The sequence below is a fragment of the Thalia democratica genome, chromosome 1, assembly GCF_965202585.1.
Source record: "Thalia democratica chromosome 1, ktThaDemo2.hap1.1, whole genome shotgun sequence".
Lineage (NCBI taxonomy): Eukaryota > Metazoa > Chordata > Thaliacea > Salpida > Salpidae > Thalia > Thalia democratica.
The window spans coordinates 54,893,983-54,921,368 of NC_139165.1; the positions used below are offsets into that span (position 1 = coordinate 54,893,983).

Genomic DNA, 27,386 nt, shown 5'->3' on the forward strand with positions numbered 1-27,386 from the left:
AAAATATACATACTATTGGTGATATAAGGTACAAATTGGTTTTTAAACTTCATAAATTCCAATAAATGAAATGAATTATGTGTACATATTAGAAACAGTATTTATTACGGCCATCATTAAAAAAGTTAAGATACTTTGCTCAATCAATAATAAATAATGAACTTAACCACTCGACCATCAACAACAGTATCCTCAACAGTATCACCTCAACTTTGTTGATGATGACCGTAATAAATACTGGTTAAAACTGATAAAACGAGCGTTGACTAAAATCTCACTATATGCTGACAATATCTGAGACGTTGGGATGTGAACGATTTGGCTGCGTCAATTTTTTGAACTTTACCCACAAACTGTCGCTTCAATGCATATGTATTTAAGCCACTTGGTTTAGGTATCAACAGCGGTTTCTCTCGACTATGCCTATCTAATGAGTCCTAATAAGGACGAAACCGGTTGTAGCTTGTCTTGGGTACAGTTGTTGATGGTCGAGTGAAATACACTAAATCGTAGTACCGTAACAACCATTGAAAAACAGTAAACTGCTTAAATAAAAAAAGTAACCAAGTATTTCTAAAGGTTACGTTATAGAAAAAAATTAATAGTTTTAATTTAACACGGTAGTTTAGTTATTAATCTTATTAAACAATAGTAAAATTCTGTATCATGAATATATACATACCGTATATTTTTATTCTTTTAAGAAAAAACTAGTTTACTTGATAACCATTTTAAGAGCCTAAATATTTTTTACTAATTAAAGTATCTATTTAATGAATATTTGACTTAGTATTTTGTTTTTCAGGGATTGGAAAGCGTTGGAAACAGCAAATAACAACTTTTAAAACTTAATTTCTTACTTAGCGATTCTACGGCATTGCTTCGTAAAAATTTCAAAACCTTAACACAGTATATAAACTTCACTTATCAAAGTATTTGATACATCAAACAAACTTTTGCATTAAAATAACAAATAATTTATTTTTTGTTGCAAACAGTTTTAGTGTTAACGATTTGGCTGCGTCAATTTTATTTTTTTAGTTGTGTTTTCAGTTAAAAGTATCTCAAGCTAAAACTTAAATATACAGTACTAAAGTTCTTGAAAATTTTAAATATACAATTTAATTATTCACATTTTAAACAATCTCTGTGTCTTAAAAATGTATTTTTTATGTGTGTATTGAAGATATGATTTTTGATGTATATAAGTCTAAAAGTACATGAAAATTTTAATTTATTTTATTGGTACTTAAAATAAAACTATCATTTATAAACTCTGATAAACATTGTATAATTTCAAAAGTATTAGTAACTGTTTTAATTTTTTGTGGAAAAAGCTTAAAATTTTTCAAACTATAATATAATTTTATGTTTAGATAAAAACTCGGTTTATAAATAAAGTTTATTAAAAGTTGAATTCCATCAGAAAAAGTAAATTTATTGAACACGATAAAAAGGCTCAAAACTTTAGAACAAAGGACCTGGTGTATAACAAATGACTTGAAGATTTTTTTAAGTATAATCAAGCTATTTATTTTAGCTTTTAGAACCAGTTATAAAGTTTTTTAACTCTAAAAGGTGTCAGATAAAACTATAACTTTTATTTGTTAGTTCAAAAATTATTTTTTGTTATTTTCTTAGAATAAAAGTTTACTGAAAGTATTAAACAAGTTTATAAAGTATATTAAGCTTTGTATTTGTTTTTTTAAATTAAGTGTATACATATATATATATATATATATAGATTATAAAAAGCTCTTAAGTAAATATTTTTTTATTTTTACTTTATTCATATAGTTTGAAAACAACTTGATAAAATCAAGCTCCAACAATTTTTTTCATTATCCAGCTTGGAGAGGAGTATATAAACAGCACAAGCAGAGCTAATATAATGACGATGATAATGATTTTGATTATTAGCCACTTATATCTTGCACAAATAAGGTACCTCAACGACTTCAATGGATTCATAAACCACACAAAAGATGTGTCTGGTCGACTGTTTAGTATAAATACATAAATATTTAGCGATATCTAAAACAAATCACATAAAAATATACATCTTGGCATTTTCATCGTTGTAAAGTTAAAAAAAAAAATCAATGTTAGTTGAAGTTTGTTCACTATGATAATTGTACTAAGTTTTTATTCGAGCTTAAAATTATTCGATAAAAAGTAAAGGTATTATCTACCTATTTAAAACTATAGGAAATCTTTAAAATTTAGATATGTTTTTAACCCTAAGCTATTTTATCAAAAGATACAAACTTTGGTTTTTCTAATGGATCTGGCTCATCTCTACCTAGCCCGGCTGGATTTTTTTCAGCATCTTCTACTGTCAGTAAAGAGATTTCCGCTTCAACTTTACCCTAAATAAAACATATATAGAATTTATTTATCTCATTATAGTTTATATTTTTTTTTGTTTATAATTGAAATATTTAAAAGTTCTTTAGTAACATTGATATTAGTATTTTTTTTCCTATGGTAAAAAGTCTGATAAAATAATTCGTATATCTCATTTACAACAAAAATTTAATTTTTAAAACTTTTATAAAAATCAAGTTTAAAGTTCTTAGTAGGAGTTTTAACTTTTCAACAGTTTTAGAACTAACCTGAAACTTTAATGAAAATTAAATTCTATGAATTTAAAATCAGTAGTTGATAAACTTAAGTGATTAAAGTTCGCTTTTTGTTTTATGCTAGTATAAAGATAAAAAACATACTGTTATTTCGAGTTCATCGTGTTCATTTTTAGAAGTAAATGGCCACCAGCCTTTTATTCGTCTTTGTTTAAACAATGAAATCATCGGAACATTTGAAGATAAATCATCTTCCTCTGAAGCTAAGTTTAGTGTGCATTTATTCGAGCTTTTAGCTCCTCGTGGAAACCTTGTAAGGTCTAATGTAAGGGATCCTATAATACAAAATACTATTTAGAAATTTTATTACACATTACTAGAAAAAAATAAGTATAGTAAACTTACTCCTCAAAAAAAAAAGCATTTTGCTACTAGTATTTAAATCTATATTTTATTTAAAAGTTTTTGGATTTTAAACTTTTAACCAGGTGACTTAAATTTTTTTGTTAGCTTTTTTAAAGTATATAGCTGGTATAAGTTCATGAATTTTGTTTTGGAAAAATGATAAATATTATATACTAAAACCGAAGTAAATTGTTATAAATTACCTAGTGTTTAGTTAAAAAATAATTACATGTTGAATTTTATTTTACAAATTGTTTAAAACCTAGAAAATCATCAGCTGAAAAATGATCAGCATCCCAAACTTGTAAGTTTAGTCTTGGCGGCACTTTAAACTCTGTTTCATCCCAAGAAAATACAGATTCCTGTAAATATTTAGGTTGATCCATCGATTTATTTAAAAAAATTATTTTTTTTTTCAAATAAAACATGCATATAGAAAAAATTTGGACAAGAAATATATGAATAAATACAATAAAATTAAGTATTATAACTTGCTTTTTTTGTAATAACGCATTTTTCTTCTGCAATAAGATAGTCAAACGGAAATATAAATCTCCAATTAAAATTTCCTTCGCCGGTCAAAGACCTGTAATGTATGTCCGTCTCTTGTTTGTCATCTCCGAGTAACCATCTTTTTTATTTGTATTTTTATTTTTTTTGCAAAAATACTATGTAAAAAAGGTAAAATTCTGCAGGTATTCAGTATTAGGTATTAGTTGATTTTATTTTTTTACAGTTTTGCCCATTTTTAAATTAGTCGATTATGACCAGAATTTTTGTTCAATTTAAACAATGAACATTTTAAGCGGTTTGTTTAGCTTTACAGTTCTACAAACTTTTATCACGATTAAATACTAAGCCTCATAAAGTACTTCTTACTTTAAGTCTAAATAATATTTTACTTGTTTGTTCTTTGTAAAAGTAAGTAAGTTTTTTCTTAAATCAACCACGCTTACAATTATTTTTTAAAATTTAACAGTAAACAATTTAGAGCTGATTTATATTTCTCACGCTGTCTGTTTAGATTGCATATAGAAACCGAAACACTATTTTTACAACCCTAAAGTCAAGCTAGCTTTTACTTGCGTTTCACAGTTAAAGCTAAATTTTCGTATAACTTCTTTGCCAGCTTCGATACAATTAGTAATCTTTTATTTAAATTTTAAAGACATTATTAAGCTTAACATCTCTATGAAAAAATATAGTTAATAAATTCAATTTCTTTGTTTTAGTAATTTTTTAATATCCAGCACTTAAAAGTTTCAACTGAACTTTGAGTATAGCTGGTATATAAATGAAGAAGAAAGCTAAGAATAGCCCAAAAATCAATTTCAAAACAAATGCTTTATGACAGAATAAATATATATATATACATTTTTAAATGTTTAAAGAAAAAACCAGGACAGGTTATGGAGAAACGCATACACTTCAAAAGTAAAATAGAAATAACATAAAATTTAAGGTGTTTTTTGTCAAAAAAGTTATATAGTGATAGCTTTCGGGGAAAAGATGTATTTCATTTAGAACAAGCAAAACTTAGCTTATCGTTAGAGTTTAAAAACATAATTTTTCGAATTTTATATATGATCTTAACAAAAAGTGGGAGAACTACTAATTTCAAATTACCGTTAAGGTTTTATTAAGTTGAACAAAAACTGTAAGCGTAATTTATTAGAAAAAAAAAGTTTTATCATTAATAAATAAGTAAAAGTTTAACTTGACTTAAAACTGCAAAATATGTTTTTTTTTTTGAGTTTTTTATTCAGTCATAATAGAAAGTCTGTTAGCTACAAAACTTAACAATCAGATTAATGTGTTTAATTTTTTGAATTAAATAAGGTGTTTTTACGTATCTAATAATTCAAAAACTAAAAACAATTTATCAAAAAAATAATCTTCAGATAAAAAAAGGTACTTAAATTAATGAGACTACTTTTGTTTAATTTTGTTTTCGGAATTTAAGTATATTATTTTTACCTAAAAAAAAGTTCTTGTAAACATAATTGTAGCCTAATTTTGCAAACGATTCAAAAAGCTTACCATTTTCATTGGTTAATTGAAAAGTTTTTACTGTTTATTTTAAACCAAGGCTTCAAAAAATCATTTTCATTATCGCTTCCTTGGCAGTGAATAAAAAAACACAATCGCCCCCTTTACTAGGTATCTCTTCTTTAGTAGTTAATTATTGATTTACATTTTTTCCTCTTGCTAGTTATTTCACTCTTATAGTTTAAATCGCCCTTAAGAGGCGATATATGTAATAAAAGAAACCCTAATATTAACGTTAACTAAAAATTTTAAAAACTCGATTTAAGAATTTAGTGATAGTTAAGTTTATAGTAATACTCAACTTATGATTACGAGCTAGAATAAAAACTATTGCTACAACATATATTGTAAAAAAACAAGCTGTAAAACTGTAAATAAATTTGATAATATCTACATAATACAGACTAAAACTTTTAAACTACTTTTAAACGGTACATTACATAAGTACTTAAGTAAACTATTATATCTTTCACCCTTTTACGTAGATATCTGATGCCTTATCTCCAGTAAAAAAATCATCATCTTGTAATACAACATCATCCGTGTTCCAAATAATTACTCTTAGTTGAAAACTGCAGTTTATTGTAAATAACAGTAATGTTTTAACATGTGTTGTAAACTTGTAATTTATTTATAAACTTCAAGATTTTTAATATAGTTTTACCTATTTAAATTACCTATATGTAACAATATTTTAGCATCTTTATTTTTATAATATGATAAAAGCATTTTTTATAAAACACATTGACTTGTCAGTAGCTAAATCAAATTAACTCGCATATAACAGTTTTTCACAACTTTAAAAGCAAGTATTGTAGGAAATTATAACTTAATTGATTAGGTTTTCAGGTTTTTAACTAGATGTTAACTAAAAAATAAAATATAAAAAAATTATGATAAAATCCAAATGTTGACTTGAATATTTTTCTTTCAGAACACAATGTATTACCTTTTAGGTTTTCTTGGAGATATATCTACAGGAGGACCTGGTGGTGGCATATCCATTGGAAACATGTCAACCCAAACCTCAACTCTACCCTTTTATTTTCAACCATTTAAATCATTTTATTTGAAGTAAACTATAAAAAATGAAATATATTTATGTATAATTACATCTAAAACATCTAAGTAAAAAAATATTTATATATTGATAATGTTTATTTTTCAAATTACGAACTTGTTCTATACCAGGCTTTTCTGGAGAATACAGAGATCTGGTTTCAACATGTTCAGGAACCAATTCAGCTCCAAATTTTGGAATTTCAGACCAACTTCTCAGAGCTATTAAAGCTACATGCTCATCAGTTGGCTTTTTGTGTCCTGTGATCGTCATAATTTAGACAAAAGTAGGTTGTTTAAAATATTAAAATAAAGTTATGTAAATAAGATTGTTGTCGACGAAATATTTTAAACTAAACATCTTTTTAAAAAAGAGATTTAAGAACTTCAAAAGATATAAACAATATGCGTTAAAAAAAAGGATAATACGAATATTTTGAGTTCGATAGTAGTGAAAACTGACCGTTTTCATCTTCAAGTTCAACTGGGCCCGTAAATATTTTTTTACCAACTCTTACTTTTCCTGGTGTAAAGTGTGGACCGTCTATTTTCATGTCCTTACACAGTTTTTGAAGAATGTGAGAAGGTTTCATAGGATCTCTCCACTGATTGTACCCATGACTAAAATTAATTTAAAAAATCTTGAGTTAAAATAACAAACTTTTTGTTCTAAATGACTATGTTAAATACATAATACTGTATGTGCTTTGTAGGGTGCACTGGTGCATCTATAGATTAGTTTAACTTTTTGTGCATGAAAAATCATATAAAAAACAGAACGAAGAATATTAACTTCATAGCTTTTACTACCGTCCCGCAAATTACATTTTATGAAAACCACCCCTATGTAAATTGTATGGGATCTTAAATATTCGACCTTTAAGTTTTTGGCAGAAATTTTTTGTATATGTAGCAATCATCACAAAAACACATTATACGCGTTTTAAAACGGTTTGAAAAAAGTCTTTTGGATGCACTTCTTGATTTTCTCAAAAATACTTAAAATTAGCGAAAAATGATAAAAAAGTACAGAAAATTAAAAACAATCCTCTCTTAAACTATTTTTAAATTGTCTTAAAAAGCGTAGAATTTTTTTTGTAATGATACATGTACAAAAATTTTCAGCCAAAAGCTTGAAGGTCGAATTTTTAAAGTCCCATACAATTCACATAGGAGTGGTTTTCAGAAAAATGTAATTAGCGGGACGGTGGTAAAAGCCAGGAAGTTGATATTTTTTGTACTGTCTTTAAATATGATTTTCCACGCACAAAAAGTTAAACTAAGCTTAACTTCGCAGTCAAGGCAACAGATGAACCTTTATATGCAGTGCAAAGTGTATTGCTGTTTGATTTAAGGCGAAATATGTTTGTAAACCTTTAAATGATAGTATGGAGTACTATACATAGATATTAACTTAAAGTTAAATTTTATATAGCAAGTAAGTTCAAAAAAAAAATTCTATAACAACTAAGTTGTAAAATGATCAGCTTACATAGCGTATTTTTCAGCAATGCCGCATGTTGGTCTATGTTTGCTGTAGAATCGATTTTCAAGATCAATTTTAGTTTCTCCAATAAGATCGTCTGCACTCAATAAGTCCCAATCAAATATTTGTATATTCAGAACACTTTCCATGGGAAACGTTGCTTCAAAATCAAAAGCTCTGAAATAAACTTCTTAAATCTGTGTATTATAAAAATTTAATCAACAGTACTCACTTTCCAAAAATAGGATTTAGCTGTTTTGAAATATAGTTTTCTTTATCGCTTATTTTGTTTCCACCAAGACTTACTACGACGTAAGGGTCGGCCTTTCCGTTTGGATCAGTCGGGTGCAAATCAGTAGCTCTGACAATGTAAACACGAACGAGTACGTGTATAGGTTCATTTGAAGGAAGCCCCTGTTAGTTTTTATGTAAAAATATACTCGTAATAAAGTTAAGAAAAAATAAGTAAAGCAACATCACAGATAAAACAATCTTGAGAAAATAATTGCTTTGAGGTTAAGAACGTTTTAACAAATTGAGCTTTAGTTATAAATTCAATTACAAAAAATGCATAAAAACACTTTTTAAGTTATATTTCAAATTAACTAGCACATTAAAAACACTAATCAGCTACAAACTTTAAACATTCCGTATTGAGGGTCCGGCTGTTCCACATTGCCGGGAAGAGGATGTCGGTAGATCTTAAACGCCCCTTTGAACGTTCCTACGATGCGTTTTAAATCTGAAAGCTCGTCAGCCATCTCTTCACGTTTTCCCCGATATAAGTCAAACGTGTGCAAAAGATCAGTAAAGCTTGAAAAATCTGATGTTTTTTCCAGCTCCGTATCGTATATCTTAGTTTTATTTAAAAAATAAACGTGTTTTGTAATTATATGATTTTAAGTTTAGTTAAAATGCATAAATTTATAAAACTTATATTGAAATTATTATATTATAAATCAAATATATTCTGAGATTTTCTTTTGATACAACAGTAAGTTAAGTTTTAAGTTTTATTTATGTCAACCTTTAGTTCATCGATATGCTCCTTTTGTTTTTTTATTTTCTGAATAGGAGCTGCAAAATTCTTTTTAGCTTTTAGGACTGCACCCATTGCTCCGGTAAGAAATTTTTTTCCATACTTTTTATCTTTTTGTGCTTTAAAGTATTTAAATTTTTTTACCATAGGTTTTAGTATTTTATAGACATATAGATAGAAACCTACTTATCCTAAATACCCTTAAAAAAACTAAAAAAAGCACTAAAATTAGTAATTAGTACTAGTAACAGACTTTGTTAGTCTATCAAAACTAATGTTTGTTGTTACCTGTATATCAAAAATTAAATTACCATTTATTGGATACTTTTGATTTTCATTTGTTATAATCCCGAGTTCATTTTCGACACCACAATCTTCATTATAAACTGCTTGAAGTTTTTCTTCTTCTTGTCTTTTTTTTTCCTATAAGAACAAATCGAAACAAAGATAATTTGCTGCTTTGTTAATGTTATCTTAGTTTTTATAATTCTTCATACTTTTGTATATTTAGTTGAATCTCGAACTGTTTTTAATTAAAAGATGCTAAAACTCATTCTATTAAACTTTGCAGAACGATCATGTGATAAATCTTTTAAAAATAAACCTTTGCGATTTAATTAACTGTTTTTAATTTGTTTTGTTTAAAAAAATTTGTAAACTAGTAGTTGGTTATATCTAAAGTAAGACCTTAGTACGATACTTCGACGATACTTTAAATGTCTTTAAAAAATTTGTGAAATTTTATCGAACCTTTAATTTCAAACTTATAACTTTAACTAAAACAAGCACAAAAACAGTTATATTTGTTAATTTACTTCTGCTAGAGTTTCGACCGAAGCAAAATATTTACTCCACCAGTCAAGAGCCGTTTCGTCTAGCGCATTATTTTCTTTCTCACCGTTTGTCGCAGGTATATTCTCTTTTCCATTTTCACCTAACTTTTTCACAAATTTGATTAGTTTATGTAAAAAAAATAATATAGAAAAATCTAAAAAAATAGTTTTATATACTAGCGCTATGTTTGCCTTATAGAAATACCTGACAGACAAAACATAATTTTGCGAACTTTTCTTCTTTTTCACTAGATATTTAAAATTTTTTCAATTAACTTGTTTTAAAAATAATTATTTTGAACTAAAATTATAAAACACAACAATTGTTTATTTTTTTTATTAAATATTTTTATAACCCGTGTTCCAAAAAACACTTAGTGCAGTGTACCTATCTGTTCAACAACTAAACAAAAAAATTGCAAAATTTCCGATAAATATGCAATAAAAAGTCCGTTACTTTACTCTGAATACTACTATTTAGAAGCTTAAAAAAGAACCTTTAATAATACAGTTTTATATTCTTTATAAGCTAAAGTTTAAACTTTCTTACTATAACCTGTGTTTTCTATACAAGTTTCGTTTGATTAAGTACTCTAAAACTTGTAAACTAAAAAGTATGCCTTTGAACTAAAAAGTCTACAAACTTTAATTTCAAATTCTGAAAAAAAACTGTATGCTCATTACAATTTTTAAATTATCAAAAGTTTTGGTGGTACCATTTAGGACCTTTAAAAACAATCTATAAAAGTGTAGAGAATTATGAAACATAAGTTAAAAAAATAATGTTTTATAATAATTTCAATAGATGTAAACTAAACTGTTTAAATAAAGTAGTCGTAACTTTTATTCTCTATAAAATATTGTTTCGTAAACATGTTATTGAAAAGGGATAAGGGAACATAAAGAAAATAAAAATTGAGTTATTTACAGCTATCTATTTTTTAATAAAATAAATATATTTTCAGTTTATACTGTTAAGTATAAGTATATAGATAAATATTAAATATTAATATACAAAATCAAAGTTTTTAATATAATTACATTTTTATTTTGTAGTTAAACTCCTGTTTTATCAAAATACTACTAACAAAAATGTATAAAGTTAAAAACAACTAAAATACGACAGTTAAAACTCTTATAAGTTTTCTAAAATTCCATATCTTCAAATTCAATTTAAAGTTCAAAAAAATGCTCATGAGGTCTAATTAGAAAGATTTTTACGGTAATTTGTTTTTATTTTCTTAAAAAATATAGTTTATTTTTACTAGATTAGTTCATTTAAATAAATTTTAGTTTTCTTTCTTTTAGCGATACCTCAAAAAGATTAAACCTGATAAAGTTTTTTTTTCCAAGGTTGTATTAGACTATTATTAATAAAAAATTATAATTAAAATATATAGTTCACAATAGCTCAGAATTTCAAATGAATGACTTTGAATTATCAGTAGTTAATTGTTGTGCAACAATTTTATAAACATTTTAAAATATACGCTAACATGGTTGTCGTAAATGTCTCGATTTTTGCTTTCTCGACCTTTTCATTTGAAATATTATACTTGAAACATGTTATAAAAGTACGGTAGTTATTTTTATGGAGAAAAAAGAAACCTATTTATATATCAATTATCAATCCAACATCTTTTTCATAGAATCTAGTTTAAAGTATTAAATTTAAGGCTAAAAAATTTAAACAATTAAAAAAAAAAAAAATAACATACTGTAGTTAAGTCAACTTTCGTATCATTAGAAGCAAATGTAGTCTGATCAATCATTTCAATAACTACATCGTTGTTCTTTTCAGTTGCATTGTTTTTTAATACTGAAATAATTTTTAGAGTTAAACAATTATTAAAAACAAACTTACATAACACCCTTAAAAAAATTGTGAACGATTAAAAAAATCTAATTTTTTGGTTTAAGTTTAATGTTTAACATAATCAATAAAATCTATGTCTAGAATACTTACAAATCAAGAGTTTTATTTGTAAAAAACTGAAATATAAGTTAATTATATAAGTTTATAACCTAGATGTAATTTTGAGTGACTCTAAATTAAATATAAATTGCTTACAATAATTATTAAACTTGTTTATTAATTCACTAAAAACTATGTTTATATAGATTAAAAAAAGTAAAGGTTTTTTAAATTAGAGAGAAAAGGTAAAAAATAATTTTCAAGTAAAGAACAATTCATTATACAACATGAAAAAATATAATTTGAAGATATAAAAAGGAAAACTTTAAGAAATTTTTGATTTATTATTTTATCTAAGCAAATTATAGATATAATTAAGGCTTTTAAAATTATTGAAAAAATTAGATATACTTTAAATAATTAAAAAAATAGTTGCTCAATTTTAGCTGTTAATGATAATTAAAGGTGATTTCTTTGCAAATAGTAAATACTCTAGTTCGTTTTTTGTTATACTTCATTGTGCTACTTAAAAAATTTTTGATTTAGCGTATATTAAAATGATGATGATGTTAGTCTTTTAACAGTAAAAGATAAAGTCACCAAAGTGAAACATCATAAGCAACTGTTGTCAGAAACACATTAAAAAATTTCAGCTTTAAGTTTTGTAAAATTCCAATTTTTTGGTTTTTATCTAGATTTTAACTTTAAAAAGTAAAAAAAAATATAGCAAGTTTAGATAGACTGCACAAGCTTAAAAAAAGTTTTAGTCAAGAAGAAAATTTTACATCAAGTATTATATTTCTTTATTATAAAACTGATAAAATAAAAGTTAAAACTGCTTCACTAACCTGATAGTCCATCTGTGAAGACTTTACATGCAGCTGATGACAAATAGTATTAAAATTATTAAGATTTAATGAATAATGATAATGATTACAATAATAAAATCACGCTCATGAACTATAAATTTTTATAGTTATTAATTTAGTCAATAAATTGTAAGCCAGTGATTCTCAAAAGTTTTAAAAGCTGTGAACAGCAAATAAAAAAAATTGGTGCGCACTAGATAGTTTAGGAAAAGCTTTAATCAAACAAAAATACTCTTTTGCATTATATTTTTGTTTTATATACTAAAGTATAATAAGATTTTTTACAAATCATCATCAATCATAATTTAAAAAAAAAGGTGTAGTGTTTTAGTAATTTAGATATAACTTTATTAATTACTAAAATATATGTGCACAGGTGCTCACTTTGAGAAATACAGTTCAAGTTATACTGTATTAGTTGAAGTTTCAAATTTAAAGATGATTAGTTATCTAGCTATGCATTCTCATTAGGTTTTACAACTATCTTGCTAAAATTTAAAAGCATGCATTAAGTTGAATCTTAATTGTTGATGTATATTTTGGAATTAATAAAAAGCAATGATAAAGATTAGTTTAAGCCAGGGATCGGCGAACTGCTGTTTACATGCGACCTATAAAAGGTAAAAGTGCGGCCCCGAGAGTGTTTTTATTATAAGTGAGATGCGGCCCGTGTAAGGTAAAACTGCGGCACACAAAAGGTTAAATGCGGCCCGCAAGCAAGAAGTATTTTGAAACTTATACTAGAGATATTCGGGATCTAAAATGTATAGTAAAAAAAGGTCGCATATACAATTTTCGGGACATTTAAAACTTACACTGTATATTTTAAGGAATAAAATTTTCGAGACTTATCTTAGATACTCTGGGATTTGAAATAAAGAGCAAGAAAGTCGTATATAAGATTGACGGGAGATTAAAAAACGGTGACGTTGTAACTAAAACTGCAACTGCAATCTGCGCAAACCGAATGCCTGCCGACCCCTGATCCAAGCAAAAATAAAAACAAATAAAGGAAAATAGGCAAAAAATATTCTTTCATTTATACTTTAATTAAAACATGTGTAAGTTAAAATACTAACTTCATTGTAGTTATTAAAAAACTAAAATTAGAAATAAAGTCTTAATGACAAAAAACAAATCACAATGATAAAAAGTTTAATGTTAGTAACAGTGGGATAATAATTATACTTTAGATATTGAAATTTATAATAGCATTAAAAGAAATGACAATACTCAATAAAACGAAAAAAAAAACGTTTGTAATAACTTAAATTTGTCTAAAAATTTAAAGAGTTTGAGTTACGTAAATAGAAACAGTTTTAAAAGCATTAGTAGTACTATTACTTGAACTTGTCAGCTCGCATAGTTATAATTACGCGAATAAATTCGTTAAGTAACAAAGCACAAAACATAATAAATATTTGAAGTTTCCGTTAAAAAATAAACAACCAAAAATGGAATTTGTGCCTGAATCGACCTCTTTATGTTGTAGTTTAGCGTTTTTATAATATAATTTTATAATATATAATATTAGTTTATTTTGTATTTTTGAATTATAATACTTCTATTGATACTAGTTTATATCTTAATTAGCTTTTAATATAGTGTTATTTTGTTGATTTTAGGTTTATTTTAGATTACAAGTGATACGTATTAAAACAATTTTTCTTTGCATATCTTTTCTACGACATCATTTACACAGACTTTGTTGAGCTGTTTATATTTTAAGTGCAGCGAAACGCTCGTAGTCTTATTAAACAATTTTTTTAAGTATTAACTGTTATAGCTTTAAAAGCTAATCAATTATAATAAGTTTTGATAGTATTGAAATATTTATACTCCTGAATTAAAAAAAAAACATTTTATATATTTTTTTGAGTATAAAAATCTTTAAATTTTGTTTTGTATACTTATAATAATTTTTCAGCCTTTTATTAAAAAATATTAATCTTTTAAGACAGGCTTGAATCTTTATCCGGTTAAACTGTAAAGTTAATATCTAAACAGTTACAAAAGCAAATCTAACATAAGCAGGCTATCTGTTATTAAACAGTAAAACTAAATAACTATGACAATTTTTAATTGCCAAGGCCGATATATTGCTTATTTAGAAACATAAAAACTTATTAGATTTCTAAGGATGTATAATGCAGGCAAATTTTTTGAAACTTTATATAAAATATTTCTTATCAAGCATATTACATATTAATACTTAAGAATAAACAAGTCCAAAATTATAAAATTTAATAAAAATTAAATTTTTAAATATTTTACCACAATCTTTTTTTTAATTGTTTATTTTTTATGCTTTTCAATAGTTGGTCAAACTGATAGTATCAATGTACATGTCTAAACAGCCAACTTTTCAGTTATTTCCTGATTTAAATCTAACCTAACTCTTACCTTTTGTGTAACGACGTAAGAGCTTTAAGCGACTAGGTTCATCTTGCAAATTAAATAAGTTATATTTTATTTTAATTATACTACATAATACACAAAAAAAAAACACCTTAAAAAAGATAAACATAATTTGTTTTATAATAGCACCTGAAAAAGTTTTCCATAAGAATTTATTTATTTGTTTTTTGTAAAAAAAAATTATATTAGTTTATAAAAGTAGTGCCTTCGATAGACATTATCAAGACTCTAGTGTTTCAGTACTTTTAAACAAATAATATAACTAAGTAGAAAAAGACTTGTATCCATAAAAAGAAGAAACCTTTACTCAAAAATGACTTCAAGTACATAAAATCATTCCAACTATACTTATAAGTCGAAGTTTTTTAAAACCTATTTTTTCCATCAGAAATCAGAACTTAATTGTGCTCTAATCAAAAAAACAAAAGATCTTTTTTTTCCCCGAGAATAGCTATTTTTACACTTTAGTATTGTGAGTTGCTATCAGTTGAATCAAGTAAAATATTCAGACTACCCTTAGTAATACTGTATTTAAGAAACAATCGTACTCACTAAAAAAAAAAAAACAACAAGAACACGTATTATTCCTAAACTTAGTCTAAAGGTAAAGATAAAATTTTTCGAAAAATTATAACTTTGTAGTTTTTTTTTATTTTGTCATGTTAAATCTGGTAAATACAACTATATTAATATATATAATAAGAGAGGTTTAAAATTTGCTTAGATAACAGGTTACCAGTTTTTGATAAATTTATAAACGTAAACTCTACAAAAAAAATGCTTTGATGAATGCTATAGAAGGATCTTTAATAACTAAAAACAGTTTGGTAACATCATATGCAACAGTTTTTGTTTTTTATCTAATTTGTCTTTAATTTACTAAATATGAAAATTTAACTGGTAATAAAAAAACTTACGAGAGTAAGTCCTAATTGTACCAAATTGTAACTATAAAATAAGTTTAAAAATTAAAAATAATTGTTTGTTTTAATTTCATTAACTTTTATTGCGCGTACAATTTTTATAAAAATTAATTTTAATGTTTGCTGTTTCAAAGTAAGTTTCTTGACAAGAAAAATATTAGTTATATCTAAAAATGATATTAAGTTTCTTTAAATCGTAACTATTTTAATCGTAAATATAAACAAATACTTTGTATAAAATATTCTAAAACTAAGAAATATTTAGTCAAAAAGTGGTTTAAACATTTTAATTATAAGTTAAAAAATAAAATTTAAATTTTGTACGCGCGATTTTTTTCTAATTAATTTTTTTTTTGAATTACAAATAAAAACCCTAATCTAATTAAAAAAGCATGAGTATGAAAAATTCTAAGAAGTCAAGTTTTAATTATTTTAAGTTATATTTGTATGATTTCAACTTTCAATTTTAAAAATAAGTTAGAAAAAATCAAGTAACAAAATTTAAAAAATCGTTAATGATGGTTTTTACTAAAAAAAAAAGCTGTTTGAATAAAATAAATGAATATTTCTACATATTTTACAGATTAAGTTTATTTTAACTTTATTTAAGACAAAAAAAATTATAAAACGAAATGAAAGTATTGTACCGTTTTAACCTAACTGCGGCTCTTTAGACCTTTGATTTCGTTGTAAAATAATCTTTTTTGAAAAAGTTTAAACTTAAAGCTTTGTTTTCGAAATACCTTTAGCTTTTCAAAACATAGTATGTTAATGTAAAATGTAAAATAACTTAAACAGACTGATAAGTCATTTTTAAGTTTTATTTTCGAAAGTTGAGACTTTGTTTATAACTAAAATTTCGGTTGTTTAAACTTTATCTAGTACTAAAGGTATAAAATTAGCAACTTTATGTAATAAACTATAGGTTTTTAAAGTGAAGCTTTAATTGTTAAAGATATTCTTGGTAATGAAAGTACAGTATATATTGAAAGTTTATTAAACACTCCACATTTACGTATCTGTATAAAAAATTGTGCCTGGGGAGAATCTTTACTTGCAATATTTTACATAGTTCTCAAAACATACGCATTTAAAAATTAAATACCAAAAAATTTTTAGAAGCCTAAAAATCCCACAAGAAATTAGTTTTATATGATATTCGAATAGTTTTCATTTCAATTAGAGAATTTCTGAAGCAAAAAAAAATTGTCAGTATCTATTACCCTGTTTCGATTACACCAATGGCCATATAAAAGGAATTTCTTTCCATTTTAAATTAATAATTTTAAATTAGAGCTTACTTTGTTTTTCTACTTTGTTTTTAGTTTTGAAAGAATATTTCTAATACTTAAAACTATTTAACTAACTTCCAAATAAAAAAGACCAAGTAGTAAACTAAACAAAGTTAATAACTTTTATTTGCTTCCTTTGCCATAAAATATATTTTAGTTAGTTTCTTATTTTTAAGGATCAAAAAACTCAGGGCATCAAGCCTGGAGCCATCCGTGGTAATAACACTTCTATAAATAAAAAACTTAAGCGTATATTACTACTAAGTTAAATATAGCTAATTTTAGTATTATAATATCATATTTACTTTTTTAATTATACTTTAGTTCTCACCTGTAAACATCTTTGACTTGTCAGGTGGCCTATAAACAAATTTGCTAATATTACTGATTATATGAGTACCTATCAAAGAAGTTCGACCAAAAGCTCTACAATCAACAGCTGTAATGCTAATTGGTGGACACCAGTATTCTATTTCTGGCAAATCAACATCCTATATTTTAAATAGCTTTAAGATAGTTAAAACGGTATCTGAATAAGTTTTTAAAAAGTGTAAACTAGCAAAAATAATTATCATAGTATAAAGTACATATATTTTTTTTCAAGAAAGTTATTGAACTATGTTTTAAAGCTTTTTGACTTAAAAATTAAGTCTGATTTATGTTATCTAGTGTTCTTTAAACATTATTAATTTAAATCTTAATATTTTAAGGATTAGCTACTTAATTTATTGATGTTGATACTGTGTAAAAGTATAAGCAGGTTATAAAAAAAGTTTGAGGTTTAAATTTGTCTTTTGGCTGGTTTTCAATAAGGTTATTTGTCATTAGTTGTACTAATAGCACTAATCAACCTAAAACAATCAAAATGTATAGCTTATAAGTATTAGAAAAAAAAACAATATTAATAAATGCAAAAAATCATTTACAAATTTTTAAATGAAATGTAAAGCAACACAAACAAGTTGTTTTAAGTTTAATATACTATGAATATTTTTTAGTAAAATTACTTAAGATATAAACTACATAACAAAAGTATAAAATAAAAAAAAAGTAATGAAAACTTATAAATTTTCTTGATTACAAATTTTATAAAAAGTTTAGAAAAGACAGTTTAGATAAGTTGTTATGAACGGTTTACGATTAAAATATTTAAATTGATAGACCTATAAAATATTCTTTTGAAAGAAAAAAGTTTTAAGTTAATGAAAGCTTATATGATAAAAGCTAATCAAAGTTAGAACAATCAATGTTAAAAATCACAACTTAAACACGATTTGAAAATAAAATTTTTATATAAGGATATAAAAGTTTCAATTGTTATATAGTTTTATGGAGGCTGTGAGAAATTAAGTTTAAGAATTAGGAATTAAATTTACAGTATTGTACTTTTTAGAACTTAGAACTAAATACAAGTAAAATAATTGACGTAGTAAATTCAATATGAAACTATTTTCACAGAAAGACAACAAAACAAAGATACTTCTAGATAGCTGCTATATTCTAGAAAATAATATACAGTAAATAACTTTGTTTCAATCAGCAATATGTCTGATTAAAATTTAAACGTTTAAAACAATTTTATTTAATTTTTTTTTGACCTTAGTTGATGATTAAATGTTTTTCAGTTTTAAAACTATTTTAGTTAGCAAAATATAAATTTATGATTTTACTTATCAAAGTAACCTCAATAAATTTTACAGGATCATTGAAGTTAGGATTCTTTTTGTAATTACTGATTATACTAGAAGAAATGCACCTGCCTGCTATTTCAATATCAACTCTTGGACGATCAACAGAAATTAGCTGAATTCTTTTCAAATCTCTAAGACCCCAAAACAGAACCTAATAAAATAGTTTTACTTACAACTTTATTGAACATATATCCACATCTTCAACAAAGTTATATATATATATACTCAATAATAAAAAAGTTTATTTCAAGATGTTAAACTCGAGTCCTTTGTTATTAATAAAGCCCTTAGGGTGGGCTCAGTGTGAAAAATTTAATTTATCAAGTTAAAAAACTTAATTCTATATATACTCATTATTGAACAAAAAAAAAAAGTTCTAAAACCTGCTGTACGAAAAAACCTTTTGGTTATTAGATCGTACACCACATGGATACCTTAAACGTCTTGTCCAGGACATTATAATATAAGTAATATGAATATTATAAACAATTGTCAAAAAGTTTTAACTTAATAAAAATAATAGATAACTAGTATTTATTTTTTTATTTTCAAAAATATATCTTACGAATAATTTCAAAATACAAAGAGTTATTAAACTGAAACAAGAAGTTAAGCATACAAAGTTTCTTAATCTTTTGTTTCATGAATGTAAGTAAAACTTTAAGATTTAAAACTAATTGTTTATTAATAAATAATGTTTCAATTAGTTATGTAAAATAAAGTTTAATATTATTACCTAAAAAAAGTTATTTATAACTTTTATTAACTTAGAACTTTTTGACAATTGTTTATAATATTCATATTACTTATATTATATTGTCTATAACTATTCGAAATTGTCGTACAAATAAGTTTAGTTTCAGATATATAAATAAAAAATTTAACTATTTCTGTAACACACATTTATATTAATAAATTTTAAGTAAACTTCATAAGTCTGAAGTTTTTACATGGTTTCTAAGCGGCTTAAATTCTAAAAATAAAAAGTAAGATACTTTAAGTATAAGGAAGGGTTTTTGTTTTTTTATAAAGTTGCTTATTAAGTAAAACTCTATAAATACTACTACAGATATTGTAGATAAAATTATGTTAACGAGAATATTATTATCCTAACATTGATAACAGTAATATATTTTTTGAAAAGATGAATGTTTGTCTTTTTAAAAATTTTCTGATTAGTTTGAAAAATAAAAAAAAAGTGTATTGAGTAGAATCAACAGGTAACTTGAAAAAAATCGTTTAATATTATATATCTTTAAATGAGCCAAAACCCCAGCATGTTACCTAAAAAAAAATAAGCTAGAATATTTTTTTTCCTAAATAATTTAATCTAAACCAAACAATGTTTACACATTTAAACAAAAATTATTGACTTGAAAAAAAAAACAACAGAAAGTCTATAAACTAAAAGCAATTCATAATAAAAAATCTAATAAAACTTAATTATTTAACAGCTTTTAATTAAAGTCTTTTATTAGCTTTTTGCTTAATTGAGAATATTTGTATGTATTAAAACACTAAGTTCATAACGTTTTTATAATTATAATTTTTACAATAGAAAAAGTTTATTGAGAAACAGTTTCAAAATATTTGTACGGTAAACCATAAATATTTTATGAAAAAACTGATTAAAAATAAAAGAATCAAAACATTTATTTACGTAAACTAAGTTTACTAATATTTTGTTAGATTTATTTACTTAAAACAAGTATATAAAAACTATTTGTAATTTTATTTTTTTTACCGTACAACTAGTTTTTAGATGAATATACAAAACCTTTTTTGTATAAAACTTATTTTACCATACTACAACAACATATAACTATTCACAGTATAAGTTTTATCTTTGAAAAAAAATATCCAAAAAAAAAACTACTATAAAGACAAGCATACTACTCGAAATAGTTACTGTTAATTGTAAAAAAATGAAAAAGTTCGAACAATTGTAAGCTTTTATATCTTATACGATATAAAATTTAAATTAATAAAGCTTTGGATTTTTGTAAAAATTTTTTTATAACAATAAATATCACAGCTAGTACAAAATATACTAAATAAGTGTTAAAGTTTTAATTAAGAACTGTAAGAATTTAAGTTTAAACACTATCTGTGGTAATTTCTAATCGTTAAACGTAAAACTTTACACATTGTTTTAAGGCAGCTTTGAAATTGTCAATTAAGTAGTAATATTTCAGTATCGATAAGTCATTTCAAGACTTTAGTATTAAACGCTACCCAAATACTAAAAAATTGTCAACTTTTGTTTACTTTTTACATACCATTCAGTAATCATTGAAAAGAGCTGTTGCGGTGGTCAGATAACCTTTTTAAAATCAAAGTTTAAAAAATAATTGAAATAATTTTATTTAATTATTAATTTATTATTAATTATTAATTAAGAATCAATTAAAAAGATATTCGACAAATTTAAAATAAATTGCTTTAGTCGTATCAATTTTAACTAATTCAGGAAAATTTTAAAAAATTGTTAAACTGATAAAATAGTTAACTTTAAAATTGTTGTGGTTAATACAGCTCATAAAAATTTATAAAAGTCGTTGAGGTTACAATTTATTAATGCTTAAACATTTATAGTTTAAGTATTTTTTTCTGCTGAATGACTACTTAAAGTTAAATGTATAGATAGAAAAAATTTAGCTAACTAAGACTGAAAGTTTTAAAACAAAGTTATGTGGCTTAAGCATGATGTCTAAATCATTGGTGGTTTATTGAAAGAGTGCTCGGTCATTTTTCATATAAAGGGAATGAATACATCAAGTAGTTTTAAATGTATAAAATAGCTAATATGTTGTAGTGCCGCGAGGTAAACCTTACTCCAAGCAATGACTTTAAAAAGCTAATAAACATCAGAAGAAGATCAATTTATAATTCAATATATGTATTGTCATTGGTACAAAGTTGAGAAAAATTTAATGTTTTTTTTTATAGAAGCTGAGTATTAGTTGAAAAATATTTAAGCCAGTATATATGTATAAATTAGATGATTTATTGATCATAGATAGTTTGGAAATCAAATTATATCAAAGTTAATAAATATTTAGATTATAAGGAATTATATAAATAAACATAATAGATACAAAACAAATTTTAAATTTAACTAAATAAAAACACTTTATTGTCAATTTTTCGATTGCAAAGTTCTAGCTTATTTAAAAATTTTAAAAATATTTTAATATAACTAGGTCAAAAGCTATTTCAATTTTTTAAAATTATCCATTATATTAAAATAAATATTTCATTTAATTATTATTTATAAAGTTAGCGAAGTACATGCAAACAAAAAGAACTTGAATGTAAAAAGACTTTAATCGGTAAAATTGATCATTTTAATTCTATTACTTTATAGTTGATTTAATATTTTTTACGTTGGCTATTATCTAACTCATTTAGTTTTATTAACTACATATTAGTTTTAGAATAGTTTTATAGTAAGACATTTTTATGTTACTTAAGTAAAACGTTATTCTTAGTTAATTTAGTTGAAAAAGGATTATAAAGCTTGTTCTATAAAATAATATGCTGAGTTATTTTACTATTAAGTTACTTTTGACATTAAGTAAAATACTTAATCTAAGTATTTTAAGTATTTTCTTAAAGAAAGTGCTGACCTAATCAAAACCAAGTTTAATTGCAACGTAACGAAAAATATAAAATATTAAAAAGTACTAAAATAAAAACTTGCTACCATTAAGTTTTGTGACCGTATATTGAACAATAAAAGTAAAAACAGCCGCATCGATTGTTAATATGACGATTGTTAACTTATACCAGTATAATATGTACTAAACACAGAATTAAAAAATAAAAAGTATTGCTTTTTTTTATTAGTAATGCAAAATAGAATAGAGTTATATTTGGTATAAATGTCAAAGTATTTCTCATAATATAAGTAACTTTAAAAACCTTGTGATCAAACTATGCTGCTTAATTAACATAGTTCAAAAACATTTTTACAGTCTATCGACTTTTTGATTTGGGTTTAAAGCTTGGGCTTAAATAAATAAGACTTATTGAAAATAATTTTTACTGTTACAGCATATAACAGCTGATTTTCTTTATTAAAAACTCAAACAATTATATAAAAAAAGCGTTTCACAAAGTAATTTAAAAAAAGCTAGTACTTCAATTATACAGCTATTAATAATTATACATTTATAATTGTATAATAAATGGTAGACTACGAATCTGTTAAGTTATAACAAACATTTACAGAAATAAAAAAAAGCATTAATAAGAGTTGAAATTAGATTTTTGTTTTTCGAACAAGCTGTTTACTATAAATTTTAACAACTCTCTTTATACTATTAAAAGAGAGAACGGTACATTTAATTAAGTCATTCAATAAAATATTTTTTTTAGCTTATGAAACTAACTAATTTCTTTGTAACCAGAAATGAAAGAAAACAACTCGAAAAAGTTTTCTTCAAAAAGTATGTGTATTAAACCAAGTCAACTTATTTTAGTATATTTGACTATAGTAAACATACACGAAGTAGAAACAAATCATCTCCAACAAAATGATGCTGGTTTTAACGAATGTTTAAAGTTATGTTCATTGTCACATAAATTTTATTATTACGAACAAAGATGCAACTTGTGTTTGGGTTATTACAGCAAGAACTTGGGTCCATTTTTAAAAGATTCATTGTTAAATTTTTTCAGCAGCAACAAATGTTGCCTTATTGACAAAAGTTTTTATAGAGTGAGTTTATAAATGAATTGTAAACTTGTACAAAATGTTGTATACAATAAAAGTTGTTGGAAATTTTGTTTTATTTTTTTTTAATCTTATAATTTTTTTCATTTATTTTAGCTTGGTTACACATAATATCTAAAAACATATAACTTAAATAAATGTTTTGCATCTATATTACACTAGTTACTATATGGAATAATGTTAAGCTTTAAACTTTCAGATACCATTACAAAATAAAGTAGCTAAAACTTAAATAACTAAATTAATTTAAGTACAACTATAACTAATTATCTTATATGTAAAGTACTTTAAAAATTTTTATAACTAAAGATGTAGATAAAGTCGGTAACTTTGTTTGTGAATTTTTGTGTTAGCATAATTTTCGTTTTAAAAGCTTGGTCTTTTTCGTATATCATGTTCTTCTAATATAAACAAAATAGATTATAAACAATAATATTTTTTTTAGCTGAAAGAATTTGCTAATATAGCTTTAATCTTAAGAGGCTACAAAAAATGGGATCAACAAAATCATAAAAACGAAAATTGTCAAGAAAGTACCATAGATGAGTATAGCAATTCTTTTCTCAAAAGTTTAGCAATAGAAAACTGCAGAAACTTAGGATTTCAAAGCAATCATAACCAAGAAATAAAAAGTGATGCTATCATAAATGAAAGAAGTAAAATTGTTTTAGACATAAGTACAAATTCTAGATTTATTGATGAAAATGAAGTTAACAAATTAAAGCAAGAATTGTTTGATGAACATAGAAGTTCTACAAGTAGAATTAGCAATGAAAACAGTATGAGGCTCTGTCAAGTAAATCACAAGGTAAGAATTTTTAACAGTTATTAAATTAAATACTAAAATCGTTAAGTTATCATATATTTATGTTACAAAAAATTTTTGAAAAAAAACTTAAAACATGTTTGCTTGGTTGTCTTTTATCCTTAATAAATTGATAACTTAATATAAGTAATAGTTCTGAAAAATTAAAATCTATTTAGAAAACTAAAAGCATTGTATGTGTTTAACATATTAAAGTAACATTTTGATTTTGTATATGCTTTAATGAATAAAATATGTTGGTATAATTCCAAACTTTAAAGCTAGAACTTATTGTTTCAAAAAACATCAAATTTTAAAAACGGCAGTTTTTATTTCTCGTTGAACCTAAAGAAACACTTTACTTTAATTCATTACTTCATTAATCTTTGTTTTTTTGGAAATTTAGAACAAGCTTAAAAACCTCAAAAAGTAATGAGAATGTAACTATACCTATAGAAACATAATTAAACAAGTAAAAATATAAAACGGATGTTTAAGCCTTAGTAAAACAACTACTACAATCTTATATCATTTACTTATAGTACATTTATTTATATAACTTTGTTTTTATAAAACTAAGTCGTATGAAAAAAATAAGTTTACATGAATTAAAACCAAAAGTTAGTTAATTCAAAAGCTCAAAATAGGAAATTGGTAAAAAAGTAATAGATTAGAAATTTATTAAAAGCTGCTATGTTTTTATTTGTAGCAGGCTACGAAACATGTATGTGTAATAAAAAATATACATAACTCTCAAAACTATTTAATAACTAATAAAAAAAAACTAGAAGGTGTTGTTGACCTTTAACTATTTTCTATTGTTCAGTTTTATATGGAAAGAAAAATGGAAGCTTCTAATGTTTTAGTAAATTCTTCATTTAAAATAGTAGACAATTGAAATAATTTTTTTGTGTTCTGTTTTGATAAATACATAGAGTTACATCATACAAGGAAACTTAAAAAACTATAAAATTTTTCAATTAAGGGTATCGATAAGGTACGTAATGTACGCACTAAGTACCAAAAATAAGTGGGATAAGAACAATTGAATAAAAAAGTTTTTATGAAACAACTGAAGTTAAATAAACAAAACATGTTAATATGATAGAAAATATAATACATTTAAAGAAAAAATATCATAATAAGATGTAGAAAAAAACGTATTTATGTTAAAATTAAATAAGGTAAGAAGAAGATACTAGCTAATATTTGTTGTTAAAAGGATACAATTTTTTTCAAACTCATGTAACATATGGTACGCACTTTTACTTAGGTTCAAGGTGCTCTTTTTTAAAAATAGATTCAAAATTTTGAAATGTTTTAGATTTTAGAATAATTGTCTCTTTATATTCGTGTGAAAATAAAATAATTTTAAGTAGATGATTTTTTTGGTGCCAAGTTAAAAAAAAATCATAATTTACGTTAAGGTAACAACGCCATCCGAAGCTCAACATTACAGTGGACTTTCTGTTAAGTTGTTTACTAAGGAGTCTACCGGCAAAATATTGCGTCAATACTTTTATGAAACACCATGTGAAAGGGATGAGCCTATGATCAATACTTATCCTAAAGCTAAATGCAAAACAGTAAAGTCTATGCATAAAGCTTTGTTTTTTATTGATGAGCTTCAATACAACAATAGGAAACCAAAGTATAAAAAACTTTGCAGACGCTATGAGAATACTAAAAATTTTTTATGCGATGATTGGATTTATTTGCAAGGTTCATGTGCTCTTTTTGTTGAGGGATAGAATAATTGTAATTAGCTTATAAACAGCTAAAAACAATAGCATTCCAGTACTTTTTTGCAAATTTATTAATTTTCTAAAATTTATACTGCCTTAATTAGATGTCATCAGTTAAGCCTTTTAAAATCTAGCGCTTGTGTATGCTATGTATTCACTCAAAAACTATTTTGCGATTTATGTAAGAAATAAGTTAGCATTTTAAAGCGCTCGATTTTGAGAAACTTCATTTATAACCATTTTGCTTTTAAGATAAATCACAATTAGCTGTGAAATTGCAGCCAAATGGCAACTACGCTGCCATTAATACATTTTTTCTGTTTAATGCTGTATTTGTAAAACATGTATTTAATTTGCACAAACACCTTAAATTATATTTCATGGCATAAATATATTTTTTAAATTTATATACAAAAGTAAAAAGTCAAAGTGCGTACTATTTAATTGTAAATTAGTTTTAATCGTATCTTAGGTTTACCTAAGATTTAATTGAAAACTAACGAAGCAAATGTAATGTAATCTTTTTAAAAATTAAAAGTGAATTATCAATGTTTTTTTATTGTACTTAAGTTTGCTACAAAAAACTAAATTGTTTTGAATTGAAGTCATACTTAAAAGTTTATGTTAGAATATAATATGAGTACAAACTTTATTTACTATATCTGACTTTAGTAATAAAGTTATTTCTTTATTTTTAAAATAATGATTAAAACAATTGAAAGCTTTTCGAAATTCAAAGACTGCTTTACTTTTTTTAGAAAAAATAGGTAGAAACTTTAAACCAGTATTAATTTATAAGTAGGTTTATAAAATTATTATCAACATACTAAATTTCTTTATAACAATAAATTAACAAAATGAAAAACTTTTTATTTTGCTTTTAGATCTAGTTTACTTAGCGACTCTTTTTAAAAAAAACTGCAAATGTCTTTTTAAATTTGTATTTCGGTTAAAACGTATTTTTGTGCAGATGTGCAGTTTTTATTTATGTCTTTTTTAACTTAAACTGTATAATGATAATTTGTCATCTATAAATACAGATACAGATAAACTTTGGAATTATAATAAATTATGAACTAGTTTTTTTTTCTCGAAGCTTGTGCTTCATGTATTTCTTTTAAATTACAATTTTTTTTAAAGTTTTTAATGTAAAATAAAAAGCATGTTTATGATTCTTAATTATTTTAAAAGCTATCAATAAGTAAAAACACAAATTAAAATAGTTCAGTGATGGTATAGAATTTTTAGTTAGGGTTCGCAACAGTTGCAGATTTAAAAATAATAACTGTCATAAAGTTTTACTTTAATTTTTTGCAAGTATGTACTTAACTAAAGTTAATCACATTAACTATGTTTTACCGTAATTGCTACCTATAAAAAAATAAAAATTTTAATCGAGAGTCTAGAGCAACTGCTTGCTACTTGTTCTAAAATTAGATTTTATCTATGTTTTTGGTTTTACATACACGCGTTATTATAATCATAGTTATTTTTACTTGAATATATAATACGTTACGCCAACTAAACCGGTAACTTC

General features: G+C 24.2%; 2 protein-coding genes across 2 annotated transcripts in view; one reads left to right on the forward strand and one right to left on the reverse strand.

Moving 5' to 3' along the window:
- Positions 1 to 1,818: 1,818 nt before the first annotated feature.
- LOC145837708 (otoferlin-like) overlaps positions 1,819 to 27,386 on the reverse strand; it is a 52,425-nt gene continuing 26,857 nt past the window's right edge. Inside the window, exons 28-46 of the mRNA XM_082945135.1 lie at positions 18,554 to 18,712; positions 17,202 to 17,361; positions 12,217 to 12,249; positions 11,172 to 11,272; positions 9,436 to 9,558; positions 8,932 to 9,043; positions 8,609 to 8,739; positions 8,220 to 8,435; positions 7,814 to 7,995; positions 7,588 to 7,758; positions 6,559 to 6,716; positions 6,214 to 6,356; positions 5,986 to 6,074; positions 5,510 to 5,608; positions 3,483 to 3,618; positions 3,250 to 3,349; positions 2,727 to 2,917; positions 2,269 to 2,369; positions 1,819 to 1,999 (exon numbers count right to left, since the gene is read on the reverse strand). Of these exons, the coding sequence (XP_082801261.1) occupies positions 1,819 to 1,999; positions 2,269 to 2,369; positions 2,727 to 2,917; positions 3,250 to 3,349; positions 3,483 to 3,618; positions 5,510 to 5,608; positions 5,986 to 6,074; positions 6,214 to 6,356; positions 6,559 to 6,716; positions 7,588 to 7,758; positions 7,814 to 7,995; positions 8,220 to 8,435; positions 8,609 to 8,739; positions 8,932 to 9,043; positions 9,436 to 9,558; positions 11,172 to 11,272; positions 12,217 to 12,249; positions 17,202 to 17,361; positions 18,554 to 18,712 (2,586 nt within the window). The remainder of the gene's footprint in view (positions 2,000 to 2,268; positions 2,370 to 2,726; positions 2,918 to 3,249; positions 3,350 to 3,482; positions 3,619 to 5,509; positions 5,609 to 5,985; positions 6,075 to 6,213; positions 6,357 to 6,558; positions 6,717 to 7,587; positions 7,759 to 7,813; positions 7,996 to 8,219; positions 8,436 to 8,608; positions 8,740 to 8,931; positions 9,044 to 9,435; positions 9,559 to 11,171; positions 11,273 to 12,216; positions 12,250 to 17,201; positions 17,362 to 18,553; positions 18,713 to 27,386) is intronic.
- LOC145843969 (uncharacterized) lies at positions 22,947 to 26,618 on the forward strand. The gene is made up of 3 exons (XM_082951269.1): positions 22,947 to 23,284; positions 23,745 to 24,107; positions 25,532 to 26,618. The coding sequence occupies exons 1-3, from the start codon at positions 22,976 to 22,978 to the stop codon at positions 25,853 to 25,855; spliced, it is 996 nt and encodes a 331-aa protein (XP_082807395.1). The 5' UTR covers positions 22,947 to 22,975; the 3' UTR covers positions 25,856 to 26,618.